Source organism: Petromyzon marinus, chromosome 26, assembly GCF_048934315.1.
Source record: "Petromyzon marinus isolate PM22_M1 ecotype Great Lakes invasive population chromosome 26, UKy_Petmar_22M1.pri1.0, whole genome shotgun sequence".
Lineage (NCBI taxonomy): Eukaryota > Metazoa > Chordata > Hyperoartia > Petromyzontiformes > Petromyzontidae > Petromyzon > Petromyzon marinus.
In genome coordinates this window covers 2,021,799-2,040,286 of record NC_133692.1, presented here as the reverse complement: position 1 = coordinate 2,040,286, position 18,488 = coordinate 2,021,799, and the positions used below count along the sequence as shown (strand labels likewise).

The window sequence follows — 18,488 nt, the reverse complement described above, 5'->3', positions numbered from 1 at the left end:
ATCTGATGGGCAATTTCTTCTGTTGATAGCTGAGAGTTATCCAAAGAGTGGAGATGCCTGTAACTATAACAGCTCATTCAAGTAGGGACACTGTTTGACCTTTTTGAGCATCAAATGCACTATTTATACATAGGAATGCGACTTTTAAAAAAGTGTCAAATCGAACATCTCTCATAACTTATAGTGGTACACCAATGAATGTTTCTCGTACGCAGTTTTATCTTTGACGACAGAACACTTTGCATACATACACACATTAACGTAAGAGGTTTATGAAGCTGGTTTCAATGAAACGTGTTTTAGTATTGAAATGGAATACATCTTCTTTGGTTCTTTCGGTAAAGTCACGTAGAATGAGAATAAAATAATAAATTGATAAAATAAAATAACACAATAATATTACATGTTTCTCTGAACGTATGTTAAACTGCACCGCTGGGAGATCAAACTCGCGACCTCTGGTTTGCAGCTCCAGTCTGCTGACCATTACACCACTGTGGCAGCATCCGACATTTATGGATGTGACATATATATAATTTGGTCATATTTTACTGACTGGTGAAAGTTGAGTTTTAAATTACAACTCAACCCGTTAATGTTCTATAAATGCATTTATCAAAGTGTGCAATTCATGCGCAGGCCTGACATAAACTGTCTAGTGAATATTCATTTGCCTCTCATTTATGATACTTTTAATTTGTGTTTCATTGCTACATATATCATAACAAGTGCATTTCCCAAAAAAGGAAGTCAATTATAAAAGAGCAAAGTCAGTTTTTTGCCCTTTATGAAATGATGAGATCCATGGACACAGCAAAAGCGTACAAATAAAATCGAATTAATGGCCATGATATCCCTGTGTATTCATTGTCATCGCAGTCCATGTCTTCTAAGGGGATTGGCAATAGCTTAACAAGTAGTCTCCAGAATAATTAATGTGACTGTTGGCTCTTGACTGCTTTAATTAAAACACACGCTTGTAAAAAAAACAAATGTGAAAAAGGAAAACCTCACTTTTGTATTTCTGCAAATATTTGCCGTAATTATTGTTTAATGGTGGAAGATCCAAAACACAGATTGTCTGGTGCATGTTTAATAAATTCTTGGCAATTTCCTTGCAAAAAAAAACCGTGTAATTAAACGTGAATTACATTGCATTTGTTTTGTCTTTGGAATATGTACACCATCTACTCCATTTATTTTAAAGATACGGTGTAGATTCAGTGACTGCCAAATAGTGAAATGGCGAGGTCTTGCTGCGTAATGGACACGAGGAGTATTAGACATCAGATTGAATTACTGTCAACCGTCTCGAGCGATATTTACACGGCCAAAATTGGACAACACGAACTACTAATCTCCGTTGAACATTTCTCAACCGCAAGCCACATTAAACACACTTGTGCTTCAACATCTTAGGCGGCAATTAGTGTATGTGGTTTGAGGTGTTGTATATTTACACGTTATTGGTAGTGTGGCATCGCCAATTAATTATAACAATGACACGTTCGTACAAATGACGGTTTCGCAAATTTAAGTCGTCTTAATTAAAAGAGGAACATTTATTCTTTTGTCAGGACACGTTTCATTGAAAATCGCCTTGTCAGACCTTTAAATAAAGCAATCACAAATAAAATTATCATACGTGTAGTGGCCGATCCACTTTTCTGAGTGTGTTTAGTGATAAATAGATTTTTTTGGCATTTGCTATGAATACATTAAAACCCAGTGTTATTGCCACTGTCATTAAACTAATTAAATTCCACTGAGACTGATGCACACACACACACATTATTCCTCCCCTTCCCTGGGCAGACATATAATTTAAGTTTTCTTATCCTGCAAACAATTCATTTTGCTCGAGTGGCGGTAGATATTAAATTAAAAATAGTCTATGCAATGCCACAGAAATCAATATGTTTTTTTCTGCACGGCGTTGGGAGATATTGCTGGTCAGGGCCAGTCTGAGCCATCAGGAATTGAAGCCATTCATTGGTTCGGGTGCAGGCTCCTGGTGAGACACATTGCTTCAAGTTGTACCATTACATTGCATCATGCATGGAGAAAACGAGTTAATAATCGTCTCGTCCTAGGATATTTACTCGGCATGACAGAGAGATGTCTGCTGTATTGTTCTCTGCCAAAGTATTATAATTTACGAAGCAATTATTGTGATACCTCATTGGGCTCAAAGTGAGCCTAATAAGATCTGATTTGCTATCCTTAAAATAATGAGCCTCACACATGTTTCCACTTAACTGTCACTTAATCAGATACCAATAGTAGATCATATGCACAGGTTGCAGTGTGCGAAAGCGTTGTCTTGCCGGCATTCACGACGGCGTGTACTTACGGCAATGTCTGTCCGAGAGTTAGTATTTGCAACGAAATATTACATATTAGCCTAAACACAAAAGCTCTTACCACCTCGTGACAGACACTGCAAAGTCCAGGAGCCAATATTCATAGACAACTGGTCAATTCTGCATCAGCAAACATCCACAAGGCCCGTTTGTCATTTGATATCCCTTTTTTGATATGTCAATAATATTTGATTAAAATTGTACATTTATTTCAATAGGCAGGATATATTTGGTCGGTGGTAAACAGTTACAAGAAAAAAATGTGTGCAAAAACGTCTCCTTGTGAATTCAATGGGAACGCAATGACTGCAATAATTGGTATAGCTGAATTATGTAACACGATTTTTGTTCCTGGGTAGTAAGTGTTATTTTCTAATTGCTTACGCCTCAAAAGTACAGAAAATTTATATTATTCCCCACAAACTTTGCTTTTGTGACCAGGACTCTATGTGAAGGAACGACACAAATGCGCACCACGTTTTCTCATTGAAAATAGGTACATTTCAAAATATCACTGTCCTGGTCACAAAAGCAAAGTTTGTGGGGAATAATAGCCACTTTTTGTACTTTTGAGGCGTAAGCAATTAGGAAATAACACTACCCAGGAACACAAAATAAATACATTTGTTACACTGTTATTAATGATGTGGATTATTAACTTTGCTTTTGTGTCCTGGTCACGAAAGCACAATTTATGGGGAATAATAGCAATTTTCTGTACTTTTGAGGCATAAGCAATTAGAAAATAACACTTACTTCCCAGGGACAAACTTTTTTTTGTTTTTTTTTGTTTTTGTTACATTATTTTGGTGCAATATAATGGCAATTTTGAAATCCTGCGCTTTTTGTGATGACAGTCAGTTTATTGCTGCTCAATTATATGCAGGCCTCAGTTCCAGACTCTTAAGTATACATTTTGTGCAAAGAAATGGTTGCTCATACTTTTATGTGGATATAAATATAATTTATATGAGAAAATAACCACTAATTTATCCTCATGGTGATGTTTCAGTGCTGAAATTTTGCCAAAAATCCACGGCAGAATCTGACATTGTCCATTTGATTTCGAATTTTGCTCTTGCGTGTCCTTATTAATGTGAAACTGGCAATCACTATATTAGAAGACCAAAAAAAAATATTTTCACCAAAACATATGTGCCTCATAAAATGTGATGCCAATTTGTACCAAACTCTCTTTTCTCTTCAGTTCCCTTCTGTCTTCTTGCCGAGACGATGGGGCCGATTGACAACTTTCCACCTTGTTCCTGTGTCGCGGGAGCCTCACGGCTTACTTTAACTGCCGCCTTTTTTTTAAATTTCGGGATAAAGTTTCACTGTGTCAGACTAGTCAGTGGAACTGTGCTGTTCCTGTATTCCCTGTTGCGTGTGCCTGTGTGCGACACGAGTTCGATTCCCGCTCAAAGCCAACATCAGTGACGATTATCTGAACCGGTTCTGGACCTCCCCTAGGTCGACTCAGCCTCAAACGAGTACCTAGTACAGTGTGTAAACATCTCCGCAGGGGAGACAAAGGCGGCCAAGCGTGGTGCTGGCCACCCACCCCCTCGTATTCCGTCCCGGCCTTCATAGGTGCTGCTCGCCAACAGCACTTGCTCCACTAGTCTGCTCAGGCTATGTGGGGGATCTTTGTCTTTGTGTGTAATTCCACGATTGGTATTCTTTGTGGATCCATTCTCGACCACGTGTCCAAAACCACCAGAGTCGCCTCTCTTGGATCTTCTTGACCAGTGCCAGATCCTGTCCCAGCCGTTCTCTCATGGCTTCACGTCTTTGTGTCTCTAGCCGAGACACTCCTCGCTGTTCTTCTCTGCCCAGCGCATTTCTGCAGTTGTTGATTTTGGTATTTGGGAGTTTCCCATTCTCCAGCATTCAGAGCCATACGTCTGTATTGAAGCAACGACTGTAGTTTCACACGCCTTGGCTTTTCCTCGTGTGTAAATAACATCTCAAAGTGATCGTATTTTGCCGAGCTTTCAAAAGGATGTCGCAACTAATGCAATCCTCCTCTTGATGTCTTCTGCACAGCTTCCGTTTGGTGTCACTGAGCCTCCGAGGCACACGTATTTGTCCACTTGTTCCAACTTGTTTTCTTCCACCTTTATTTTTTATTGGGCCTCTTGTCTTCCAATCGCCGTGACTTTTGTCTTTCCATTGTTGATGCACAATCCAAATCTATTACTTTCTCTGAGCTTCTTTATCAGTTAGTCTCTGCAGGTCCTCTGTTGCCTCAGCTACAAACATCAATATCTTCAGCGAATCTAACGTTATCGATCGTTTCGCTACGCACCATGACTGGGCCGTCCTTGTTTCCATGCTAGCGTCATTGCAGCTTCTGACAAGACGTTGATCTAGATCAGTGACCGTGTGCATCCCTGTCCTACCCAGTGCCGGATTATCCTAAACAGCAAAAGTAGCTACATATGTAGCTATGGGCCCCGCACTTTCAAGGGCTCCACGCTAAATGCTTTCAAGCTATCAATTCCGGTTCGGTGATTCTGCACTTGCTCGATTACTATAGTACTATATTGCCTTCAACTTTTATGAACGACTGGGTGTTTAATGTTAGCGATTTGTCGTATTATCTGGCTGTATAGCAAAGGAAAAAATACAATTACTTTACTATGCAAGTTAAACATTTGTCTTTTAATAATTCTGTATTTTTGTATATTTAGGGGTCCTTTATAACGTATGCTACAGGCCACGCACTAGCTTCATCCGGCACTGGTTCTACCCCTACAGTTGTCCTGAGCTATTCTGTTCATTCCTTTGTCAACTCTTACTGCGCTCACCGACCGCCTGGAGACGCTTCCTCGCAACCTGATCAACTTCTCCGCTTTGCCCTTCATTCTCCGAACCTGCCATAGCCCTTTCTGCCAGATGCTGTCAAAAGGTCTGTTTGAAGCCTATGAAGTCATCCAGTTAAAAGGTTGCATACTTTTAAGATATTTGTTGGAACGTAAATACTGTAACTCGTATTTATTATTTTCAGGCCCTCATTTGAGACATTTTTTATGTTTCTTGCATGATAGGGAAAAGTGCTCTCTCTCTCTCTCTGGGAATTTCCTCTCAGACTCTATCATCTCCTTGGTTCTGCGCACCGGATATCTCTTCAAAGTCTTGTATATACAGTGAGGGAAACAAGTATTTGATCCCCTACTGATTTTGTACGTTTGCCCACTGACAAAAAATGATCAGTCTATAATTTTAATGGTAGGTTTATTTGAACAGTGAGAGACAGAATAACAACAAAAAAATCCAGAAAAACGCATGTCAAAAATGTTATAAATTGATTTGCATTTTAATGAGGGAAATAAGTATTTGACCCCTCTGCAAAACATGACTTATCACTTGGTGGCAAAAACCCTTGTTGGCAATCACAGAGGTCAGACGTTTCTGGTATTTGGCCACCAGGTTTGCACACATCTCAGGAGGGATTTTGTCCCACTCCTCTTTGCAGATCTTCTCCAAGTCATTAAGGTTTCGAGGCTGACGTTTGGCAACTCGAACCTTCAGCTCCCTCCACAGATTTTCTATGGGATTAAGGTCTGGAGACTGGCTAGGCAACTCCAGGACCTTAATGTGCTTCTTCTTGAGCCACTCCTTTGTTGCCTTGGCCGTGTGTTTTGGGTCATTGTCATGCTGGAATACCCATCCACGACCCATTTTCAATGCCCTGGCTGAGGGAAGGAGGCTCTCACCCAAGATTTGACGGTACATGGCCCCGTCTATTGTCCCTTTGATGCGGTGAAGTTGTCCTGTCCCCTTAGCAGAAAAACACCCCCAAAGCATAATGTTTCCACCTCCATGTTTGACGGTGGGGATGGTGTTCTTGGGGTCATAGGCAGCATTCCTCCTCCCCCAAACACGGCGAGATGAGTTGATGGCAAAGAGCTCCATTTTGGTCTCATCTGACCACAACACTTTAATCCAGTTATCCTCTGAATCATTCAGATGTTCATTGGCAAACTTCAGACGGGCATGTATATGTGCTTTCTTGAGCAGGGGGACCTTGCGGGCGCTGCAGGATTTCAGTCCTTCACGGCGTAGTATGTTACCAATTGTTTTCTTGGCGACTATGGTCCCAGCTGCCTTGAGAACATTGACAAGATCCTCCCGTGTAGTTCTGGGCTGATTCCTCACTGTTCTCATGATCATTGCAACTCCACGAGGTGAAATCTTGCATGGAGCCCCGGGCCGAGGGAGATTGACAGTTCTTTTGTGTTTCTTCCATTTGCGAATAATCGCACCGACTGTTGTCACCTTCTCACCAAGCTGCTTGGCAATGGTCTTGTAGCTCATTCCAGCCTTGTGTAGGTCTAAAATCTTGTCCCTGACATCCTTGGAGAGCTCTTTGGTCTTGGCCATGGTGGAGAGTTTGGAATTTGATTGATTGATTGCTTCTGTGGACAGGTGTCTTTTATACAGGTAACAAGCTGAAATTAGGAACACTCCCTTTAAGAGTGTGCTCCTAATCTCAGCTCGTTACCTGTATAAAAGACACCTGGGAGCCAGAAATCTTTCTGATTGAGAGGGAGTCAAATACTTATTTCCCTCATAAAAATGCAAATCAGTTTATAACATTTTTGACATGCGTTTTTCTGGATTTTGTTGTTGTTATTCTGTCTCTCACTGTTCAAATAAACCTACCGTTAAAATTATAGACTGATAATTTCTTTGTCAGTGGGCAACCGTACGAAATGAGCAGGGGATCAAATACTTTTTTTCCCTCACTGTACCTTTCATCTTGTGCTGCTTTTTCCTCAAGCATTTTTCCGTGTTATTGCTTCGTCGACACTGTCTTCAAAAGGAACTTTCCGCTTCGCCATCGGATTTCTGGGTAGATGTGTGTTGCACACTCTTCCACTTCTCTGCACTGTTTTATAAATCAGAAATGTCCGTCTCTTCCCTTTTACCATTTGCTTAATTGTTGTGCTCAGTTGTCTTCTACTTGGCTTTTAAATGTTTCATCTTCTTTAGTAATGTCTCCCAATGGCGTCGCACAATTTCAGGAATTAATCTTAAATCCATCCACACAGTATCGTTTCACCTTCTCTTTATATGCCGATATTTGTGGAGCTGCCTTTGTCATCCCAGCTTTTAGACCACTCTATGTCTCTTCAACGTCCTTGCCTTTTTGCAACATTATCGTGATATGTTTGTTTTTTTATATCTCGGTTTTCTTTGTACTTCCACCTGCTTTCTTATTCTTTTATCTGGTCCACATAATGGACTTTGCATATTGGAGCTTTTTACATTTGCTCTCAGCGTTGGTCCCATTGATGCTCAAACTAGTTCATGGTCTGCTCCAATATCAGCTGCAAATGATCTACATGACGGTACACTTGATTTCCATCTCGTTGTCATCCTCATCTTGTTTTCCCATCCGGTGATGGCCACGTTCATTTCCTCTGAGGTTTTTCATTGCTGGGCCAGTGTGCTTCTTGTCACTGGGTTATTGCTCAAGCAAAGGTTGAACAATATTTCTCCTCTTTCATTTTCCTCGCCGAATCTGCCTATTGCTCCACGCCAGTAAAATCCCAATCCGATTCTACTTTTGCACCGAAACAAACCATCACCATGAGCAAGTTCTCGTCTTGAGACGTCTTGCTGGTTGCGCTGCATTTCACGCTAAATCTATCCTCTTCCTTCTTCAGAAGGTGATTCTGTTGGTACGAACCAAACCACTTTAACGTAAATTCACTTACAGTGGCTATCAGCAATCCTGGCCCTCACCATATTCTGAAATGGCAAACTGCACATTCATCAACGCGGTCGTCTGGAACGCTCTTCCTTCCGATATTAGGCAGCCACCAGAGCTATGCACTTTTAAATCCTCAGAACTGCTTTTTGTGTTTAGTTTGTTGTCCTTCCCCCACACCTCCGTTTAGTACGGTTAGCTATGTACGGTGTGAAAGAAGTTCTACATACATACATGACATCACACACAATACAAACACATCTGCAGTTGACAACATAATGTTGGTAACTTCCCCCGTTATGATTAAAAACAGTAGGTTTCTACTGTATTTGCACATTTTATTTACTAGCATATTCTTCTCGAGGTTACGTTAACTGGTGTATGTTCTGATATTTTAGTTTACGTAGATTGTTATGCACAGATATATGAATCTCTTCCATGGGGAAATGTTTCACAAAAACTATTAATTTTATCAAAACTACTTGTTAAAATGTGGATTTTCTTAAAAATATATATTTACATACGGAACGTTAATTACTCTTTGGTTCTATTCGGTAAAGTCACGTAGGTCATAGGTAAAAAAAATAAAACAACAAAAATCACGACGTTTCTGCCACAACACAAGTAGCCTTCTTCAGGTGAAGGAACAGAACTGTCGGGACGACAGAGCTTCAATGGTCTGGTTCAGAGTTATCGGAGTTCGGAGGTGGGTTATGGTTATTGCGTGGGTTACGTGTAGTTTGCGTTGGGGTTTGGGTTGTGGTCTGGGTGAGGCTTAGCGTCTGGGTTACGTTTAGTCTGGGTTAGGGTCTAGGTTATCGTAAAGACCACCACGGCTAGCATCAGTGGCGAGTGATGTCTTAACCGGACCTGGGCCCCCCTAGGCCATTTCAACTCAACTGTAACAAGTACGCGGTGCAATGTGTACACATCAGCGCTGGGGATACAAAGACTGTCGAGCGCAGCTCACAACACACGCTCGTGCGCCATAACGTTAATTAAACGGCGCACAGCTCGTCTGTAACTTTACCATGCCCCATCGTAGCGTGACAAAAATGCCGCCATCTCACGATGTTTTTGTTGTTGCGTTAAATGCGCTCCAATTCCATCAACACAACAGAGGTACTCTCAGGAGTCACGTGGGGGGGGGGGGGGGGTGGGGGGCATTCTGTCGATGCACGGAGGCAGACAGAACAGCATCCCTGCCATGACCTCAAGAACGAAAAAAACCTCTCATCAGTACCACAGAGCACTTTAAATGGGGGCTCTGTTAGCTGGGATATAAAAAAAAAATACTTTGTGAAAAGCTGGCAAGGGAGCAGATTTTTGTTTGCTTATTGTACATATCATTATTCTGTTTAGACAGAATCCACCCGTGCAATTTATTTTTCATTAAAGGCGACCACATCTTCACAACTTCCATGAACTAGCTCTGCAGGATACGAGCCCACGGCTAAGATCACTTGAGGTGCCTGAATGGAATCTGTAAAATGAGAACTATTTGTGTTCTGTGCATTCTATGGAATACATAGTCTGAATTTTGATAGGGTTTTCTTTTTCCATATAGCCATTTTATTTTCTATGCATGTCAAAAAGAAAACCAGACACTGCCACGTATAGATTAGCTTCCTCCAGATAATGAGGTGCCACTTATTTTGGTCAAAGGCTGACTTCACGGGTTTCTTAATTTAACCTTCCGTGAACTTTTTCCACGTATTCATGTCACCTAATGTATCTTACTGTTTAAACCATTAAATTGAAAACTGCCTTTATGCTGGTAATTATCATTTGTAAAAAAAAAAAAAAACCTATGTTTGTCTTTAATTCACAAACAATGTCGACAGTCATTCTGGCCAAACTGGTCACATTTTTATCAAAAAGCAAATATTAAAACAAAATTAGTATCTATACATTATATGATACTGTGGTCTTACATGCAGGCCGACATAGCTAAGTAGAAGCCATCCTATGGCATATTCTCCAAGACTCACAATGGCTGTTTATTCAGCGTCATGGCGTGTAACCAAAGAGACGGGCAGATACATACTCTGCTCCCAATGTTCATGTAAAACAATGGCTGAGAAAATAAATGCAGACACAGCCTCGGCATTTATGATAAATTTGTGCTTTTTGGGTGCTTCAGAAACGTAAAATTCCACCCTCAGGACTTTCTTCGCCAAACTACCAAATTACCATTCAGGGGGTGGCAGCATGCAAATGAGTTTGCGTGCAGCGGGGGGCACGGCACCCCCTCTCAGCGCTCCCCACTCAAGCCCCACGCCTCGACCCCCGAGCCCGCCATGACCGTGCGGACGATGGGCCACGAAAACAGGACGTGGGACTGGGTACGTTCTCGCATCGGAGAAATCAGCGGATCGTGTGATTCCACATCGTGGAACGTTTCCCAATTCTCTACGACAAAAATAAAAAAATCGTGGCCAAAATTGGTTTACTTGATTGTGCCAACTATCTTTCCAGGCTTCGTGTCAAGCGCCTTTATTCGAAAGTAGACGCCAACGAGTGAAAGTAGAGAGTATCATATCAATGAGCTCTTCTCTGTCTTTCTGGGTTGTACCACGTGTTGTCAGGCACGATGTCTGACGTTTCGACCGACGTGCAGGGAGCTTCTGCAGTAACTGGATGGAGCTCACGTTTCACCCCCCTCCAACCCCCCCCACCCCCCCCCCCCCTCGAACACAGATGATATTGAGTTGCCAGCTGCTGCTATCTTGCATCCAGCACAGCTGTGAAAACCGACACAAGTCGCTCCATACTCAGTCGAAATACCTCCTGCCATCTCTCATGGAACTATTTGTTTTGCAATTGTATTTTTTTTTCATACGAATAAAAGTACGTACAAATCAGTAGAGCATACATTATTTAAAAATACGGTAACATTTTAGAGAGAAAAAATTATAATTCACAAGAAATGAATGCCGACTTGATGTTCGCGAGTGTGTGACCGCCACGTACGTTGGGCGCGAGGAAGATGGCCTGTTATAATTGCTTTTAACTCGAGTTCACACGTGAACAACTCCTAATTTCTCTCTATAGTAAATGCAAATCGCTGAGTAAACTCATTGACGTTATCTCATGCTCACGGAGCTTGCAACCCACAGGTTTGTGGCACTATGTGTGACACTGAGCGCATCTTATCTGCTCACTAACAGTTATTACGAATGAAACAAATCAACAGTTAATGTGCTTTTGGCTGTAGCCATCGAACGAAGACGGTCACTGCATCGCGCGCTTTCAGGTGCACTTCCGCGGCCGTCGGGAACGCTCTTCCTTCTGATATAAGGAAGCCACTGGACTTGTGCACTTTGAAATCTAGAATGAAAACTATTTTATTAGAACTGCTTTGTGTTTTGTTTGTTGTCCTTCCCCCACACCTCCAACTAGGCTACGTACGGTGCTAAAGAAGTTGAACGTACATAAAAACAATCGGTCGATATTCCCTCTCATATTAACAGACCATTGGCTTCCCAAAAAGGAACCCCATCAGCAGGGTTAAAGTGCCTCCAACTCTAGTTTTGGTAAACTATGCCATTATCATCTTGATACTGGCAAACATTTTTTTCTCATAGATAATGCCACAAGACGCACACCAACAGGCACCCAATAACACCCGAGTGGCACTCAATCTTATATGCACCTGGTCTCGTGGAAATAAAACTGAATAATTTGCCAGCACAATATCGAAGTATCCTCTTAACCTATGAATCAATCAGTATTCATTTCTAAAAAGTGCAATTCACAAAGTGTTTCGAAGTGCTTGTTGCTTGATAAATAGAGAGGACAGAAACCTAACACGTATAAGATGTACCAGCTATACCAATACAAATTAAATACCAGGAAAAGCAAAGGGAAAACATAAGAATAGGTTTGACAATTTCTGGCAATAAACAGGAGGTGTCAAGATGTTCAAACACCAAAATAGATGCCCTTTTGCAAGGCATCAAGTGTGCATTAACCACTTTATGTGGCAAAACATGCAAACAAACATGATTTGATAATATATGGCATTGTCCTTGCAACTGATTGGCCTACGCCAGAGACAGCGTTCTTTATGGCCTTGTCTCACCACCAGTGTTAAATTCAAAAGTTCAACAAACCATACATTTTGATTTAAAGCTTTCGTGACTGCAGGGATTCATATTCGTGGTTCTTTCGGTAAAGTCACGTAGAAGGGAAACAATAAAATAATATTGTTTTATATTTCTATTATTTTATTGTTTCCCTTCTATGTGACTTTACCGAAAGAACCAAGAATATTACAACAAACCATGTTTGTTTTTGTGTGCACATGTGCGCGTATGTGTATGTGAGTGTGTGTGAGAGTTAGGCTACATGGAAGAGACTACTGGGTGATTTGGCTCATCAGGCTGACCCGTAGTCTTTATTTGAAGTGATTGAGCGACGATGATATTTTGGCAATGTCAATAGCACAAAGACAATGCAAGCATCAGAAGACTTATAGCTCGGGTAGAGCAGTTATATCTTGACACTGGCAAAAAGGTCCTACAGACGGGTAAAAGGTGGGTCTCTGATCTCAAACGTCGCAGAAAACATGAAATTCGCAACCCCAATGGGTGAATGAGAGATGGTAACTAATCCCCATCCTCAGTTTATCTTCAACAAAGGTCGCTGATGTTCACCGATTGTCGAGAATCGTAATAATATTCTGACATTTTACTCTCATCGACTATGGGTGTTGAACTCTTTTCCTGCTCTTTTTGTATTTAAATCCCCAGCTTGGTCTCACCGGCAGTCCCAACCTGTGGTCACATTCACATCATCTTAGAGGCCATCACCTACATGGACAAACTCACAGGTTTTCATTTCTTTGATACAATGCACTCTACTTTGGGATACATGCAATCTGTTGTTGTCCATGAAGATTAAATTATCAATTTAAATGCAGCGGCTCAACTCTTCCTGCGTTACTCTTTGTTGACAAACGCTGCTCACCATTGTCTGTATGGAGCAGCAAGACGAAGAAGGTCGATAGCCGTTTGCGTTCCGGTCTTCCCTTCATATGCACTGGCACCCAATCGTCACGTGCTTTTCGCAATTCAACTCGCCGTGGATTATCATACAATACGTTCTTACACGGGTCCCTCACTTCCGATTTAGCACAGTTGGCTACATACGGTGCGAAATAAGTTCAACATACATACATAGTGAGAATTTTATTGTTTTATTTTATTATTTGACTCTCATTCTTCGTGACTTTACCGAAAGAACCAAAGACGATACATACACAGACTAATACAGAGACCCATAGACTCACACACAGATCCATAGTTTGTTATCCTTCCACCGCACCTCCGATTAGCACGGTTGGCTATGTGCGGTGTGAAAGAAGTTCTACACACATACTGTAGATACCACAATGACCTTGAAATATGTAATTCCTTCAGACCTGTCACCCAAAATCAGCCTCTCTAACACAGGTGACATGGGCTGAAGTTGAAGTGTCAACTGGCCTACAACTATCTCGAGTCACCAAAAACATGACTCACCTCCTAATTCCAGCAGATTGACCCATCATTTGTAAACATTGCCACGATCCGTAAGAGTTGTCGCCAAAGTACAGTTTTCAGTTTCAGTTTATTTATTTGGGTATAGCCCTGTGAGCTATTCGGCTCTTGAATTGGGTGCAAGCACAACAAACAAAAAAACAAAAACATGAACAAGAAAAACATCTTAAAGTGACTATGTGACTGTGCAAATAGAAAATCCAAGAAAAAAAGCAAAATATTCCTGAAAAAATCCCAGTGGGATGCAAGACAAACAACAACAGCAACCACAAGAAAACTTAGATTAAAGCCATCAGTCTAACTCCGTACTACAACAAAACAAACATGTCCAAACCAAAAAAACGTTTTCCAAATCACCAAAAAATAAAGCCGTAATTGCAACGTAACAGTGATCACAGGGACTGTGACCGAATTTTTACAATAAACTACATAAATAACATGTAACACCAAATCCTAGAGCCATAGCTGGCTGCATGAGTTACTCCACAACAACAGAGGCATCAGTCGGAGTATCACATTTTTCAATGCACTTTTAAGATCAGCAAGCTAAATCAAAATACAGATAATACTTTGCAGCGTCATCCGGAGCGAAACATTTTATTTTATTTTACGCCAATGAATAGCAGTGGCAGCTAGGGGTGTACAACTCCTCTAGAGCAGTTTTGAGAGAAGATCTCATTGGTAGCGATTCAAGTTGCAGTTTATTGGCAATAGCATTCCAGACTCTGGGGGCATCAATAGCAAAGGCTCTTCCTCCAGTTTTTGAACGGCAATAGGGAATGTGAAGCTGGTAAATGAGCGAAGACCTGAGGTCAAATTTGTTCTTCCTTCCTTTGACACATTTCTCTTGTTTTTATGCCCACAGAGGAAGAAAACAAACCATCCCGTGGCTCATCTAATGTGTAGTTGGATCAGATGATACATCTCGCCACTTAGTGGCAAAAATCTGGAGAGGAAAAAGTACTGCATATATGTAAACACGGCAATGCCCCATTCACCAAGTTTCCATGTTTACTTGTATCACACTGACATCAGTGGCAGATCTGTGTGGGGAAAGGCCGATTGGGTTGACCCTTGAGGCCCCCATGACATTGGTGTTGGATCAACGTTCACCAGACGTACTCAGTGTCACTTTTACTTATTGTAACAACCATCTTTACTTATTGTAACAACTATCTTTCATTGTTGTAACAACCATCTGGTAAGAAAAGGCGCTTTCCAAGGGAAACTTAAAATTAAGTGACTGCTTTACGGCAACTGCATGACAAGCGTATACATCGCAGAGCTCGAGTAGACATGCTATGCTGCATATTACACCTGCACTAACAATTGATTAATCTTAATCATGCAAACGGTAAAAGTTTAATGCAATAAATATCCGTAACTGCACTTGATATTTTCGATTGTTTCACTGAATCTTACGGGAGTGTGTTTCTGTAATACAGTTAACAAGGCAATACGCGTTTGTTCCAAACTGCTTCAGGGTAGAGTCCTAAACTGGGTCAGGTTGGTCTCAGCTCGGGCCGGAGATGTGGTTTTTGGGTCGGTTGTGGGTCAGGTCACGTTCATAAATGGGAGTTGCATAATTTCAACAGCATTGGTTCGACACAAGTAAACTGTCTCATCAGGAGAGTCCGGCACTCCCAGAAGGCATTGTGTTTGATGAAAAGTGTCATTTATTTTTTAATATATGGAGAGATAGTCATATGAAGGACATATAGATTGCTTATTTATTTTGTTACTGATTTTCGCCAAAATAACGTGAGTGATTACATTGTTTTGTGTTTAATGTGAGGTCTATATTATTATACACTTTTAAGAAATAACTCTGTAACACTGTCTTCTCTTGGGACATTTTTTTTAACACGATGGTATACTGTTTGCTGTACGTTTCAATGTCGTCACCACATCTGACATGATGCAGACGACATGAAAGAAAAAATAAAAAGGCAACGAATTTCAATCTCATTCAAGAAATAATATTTGGAGTTATTTTATAAGTAGAAAATATATTTTTTCCCAAGAAAGGTAGAGCACCATATGATGACTTTTTAAGGCAAAATGTCACTATTGTATTTAGCGAAGGCGAAGGACAAGCAGGCAATCGAACCCCACGACTGGCAAGGCAGTATGGAAAGCATTTGGCCAGTCGTGGATTAATTGTGGTGTTCGTACCCACAATGTGAACTTCTAGGGTATTTCTAAATCAGCATGTAAACAGACCTCCTTTTATCTCTCCACATAAAAAACAGCGTTTACTTTAGGATAGAATCCTTCATTCAAGAATTATAAACATTATTTTGAATTGCGTGGTTAAAACTTTGACAACAACCCTTTTGTACGGTGGAGTAATTCCGGCTTTTTACCCAAAATTGTTGAGCGATCTTCAACAGCACATAACAGAAGCTTTCTAAACAATCACAGCCTTAGTATCATCATCATCATCAGCCACAGTCAATCCACTCTTGGCCGAACGCTTCCCCCAAGTCGTCAGCACCTCTCCCAACGATCCCGCCACACAATAATCCAGCCTGCCTTATTATCACCGCCATCATCATCATCGCGAGCCTAATTCGCGTCGTTCCTTCACGTTCTTTCGACAGCTTGGCGTGGGGCTCCTTCACGTGCTGCATGGCGGCCTCGGTGACCACCCTCAACTCGTACACCAAGACGGTGCTGGAGTTCCGCTGCCGGAGGCGGCTGCTGTTGGTGCGTGACCCCGAGACGCAGCAGAGCCTGCTGCAGGAGGAGGCGCCCTCGGTCATCTCCCTGTCGGACGCTGTGGAGGGCGGCGCTTGCGGCATCTCCTTGCCAACCTCCTCTGCTGCCAACCCCCAAAGCCGCAGGATATCCGCTCCGACTGCCTTCATCGACCTCAACAGAGTGCCCGAGGTCATGCAGGAGGAGCAGTGCTGAAGACCGCGCCGTTCTTCTTGGACGGGATGCATTGCGCGCGCGCGTGCGCTCTCTTGGGCTCTTGGCACAGACGAGAGGATGTGTTCCCGGGTGGCAGCTTTTGCAAAGAAAGCAGCACGGACGACTCCACAAGTTGGGGCGCGTCACGTTTGTTTGAAATCACCAAGTTGGGCGTCGATGTGCCTCGCTCCGGTGCAGACTGAATACTGAGCACTCGCCTGTCCCCTTCGCAGTGAAGCATCAGTTTAGGTTGTGCCTTCGTTTCGATCGGAGATTTTTCCCTCCCCGGTGCGGCCTGCCTCATTAAGTCAGCCCCGTTAGCCTGACCCCTGCTGAATGCCAAACAATAAGCGTGCGTCACTGAGCACAGGTGTGGATCCAAAGGAGGGAGATTACAGCAATTAATCATGGTCCTAAAGACCCCCACACCCAGATTTCCTTGACAAGACGGGGAATATAAGCCGTATTGATTCTGCCCAAGGATTTCTTCATTTCTGCAGCATCGAGGGTGCTCCGAAATAACGCGGGGCTTCATGGGTGCTAAGGACATGTCTCAGTGGAGCATTCAGAAATATTCTCTCTTTTGTGCATGGTGACGTCAATAAATTAACCTCCTAACACGTGTCACCATTGCTGATTCCCTGGGCCCATTGCTACGCAAGTGATGCACCACGGAGTGCCGGACTGAGAAAACAATTCAAAAGTAAGCAAGGCCTGGCAATGTGTCGAATATCACCAACAGGAGAAAACCCCCTGCTGTTTGTGTGTTGATGGACGAAAGGTCCGACTTGTATGGCACGCTTTTTTTCGTCGTTTAATTTCCAAAGACAATTTCCCTTTTAGGAATGTTAAATTGATAAAAGTACGACGAACGAAAACAACAACAACAACAACGAATCTGTGAGTGACCAAGACGGAAAAGGCATTGTGCCTTGGGTGGAAAATCTATTTGTGCGTAGACAAACCCGATCGGTGCAACTAACCTTATCGTTTGATCCCGAATTACGCAAACTCGTAAATAGAAATGGCTCCGAAGTGCTTGGGCTACAGGCAGCCAGCCGTGCATGTAAAAGGCAATTTTAAAACCTGTTTTATTTTTGATGCTATGGAATTAGTGTGGCTTTTTGTAATCAGTATTGTATAAAGCTATACAACTTACGGTCAAAACTGGAATTTATAATGTAGCTGTTAAGCAAATGTCCATTTAATTGTTGTACAATTTTTTTCTTCATAAGGGGATCATAGATAAACGTAGTTTATTTTATACTATGCCGGCTATTATTGGCACATTTCATATGAGTGTGATCACATTTGGTTTGCAATAGTTCTTTCTTAAAGTACTGTTCACTGTGAAGTAGACAGATTTGTTTTTGTCTTGATTAATCGATGAAACAATTACATTCATGCCTTTGGATCGACACTTTTTGTCACGTGTTCTGTTTATTTTTCTTGTTCTCTGGTTTAAGATCAATTCACTTCTCTCCCCAGGGTCCTTACAAATGGTTGCAGATTGAAGATAAAGTTATAGAAGCGGAATATTTTATCAGTGTTTACACACGATAAACACAATGTAGTAACAAAAAAAAGCATCATCGTCATGCAGTTGAGCACAAACCATTGCAACGATGTACAATGCGATTCACCCCTCTCAGTTTTAAAGTTTGTAATAAAAACGAGGAAAATCATGAAAATGAAAACTGAGACCGAGTTTTCGTGTGTGTCACCCAAACCTGCCAACCCCTTGCCAGTGCCCTGCCTTATTACAGACCAATTCAGACCTTATTGGTCACCCCCCTTGCCCCTTATACATCTCAACGTTCATCCTACAAAGTCCCACCACAAGGGAGAAACACAAACAAATAGACAACATTGTTTTGCCCATATTTAAACGACTGTACGCCGTATGGACCTGAAAACTAAATTTCCCTGTACAAGAATACGGGTAAA

The 18,488-nt window shown here is 41.8% G+C and overlaps 1 protein-coding gene across 2 annotated transcripts in view; it reads left to right on the top strand.

Moving 5' to 3' along the window:
- Nucleotides 1–18,238, top strand: part of LOC116946135 (germ cell-specific gene 1-like protein) — a 74,313-nt gene extending 56,075 nt beyond the window's left edge. For both annotated transcript variants that reach the window (XM_032961025.2, XM_032961024.2), the window contains one exon: nt 16,229–18,238. In XM_032961025.2, coding sequence (XP_032816916.1) covers nt 16,229–16,541 — 313 coding nt within the window. In that variant the 3' untranslated portion in view covers nt 16,542–18,238. The remainder of the gene's footprint in view (nt 1–16,228) is intronic.
- The last annotated feature ends 250 nt before the right edge of the window (nt 18,239–18,488 follow it).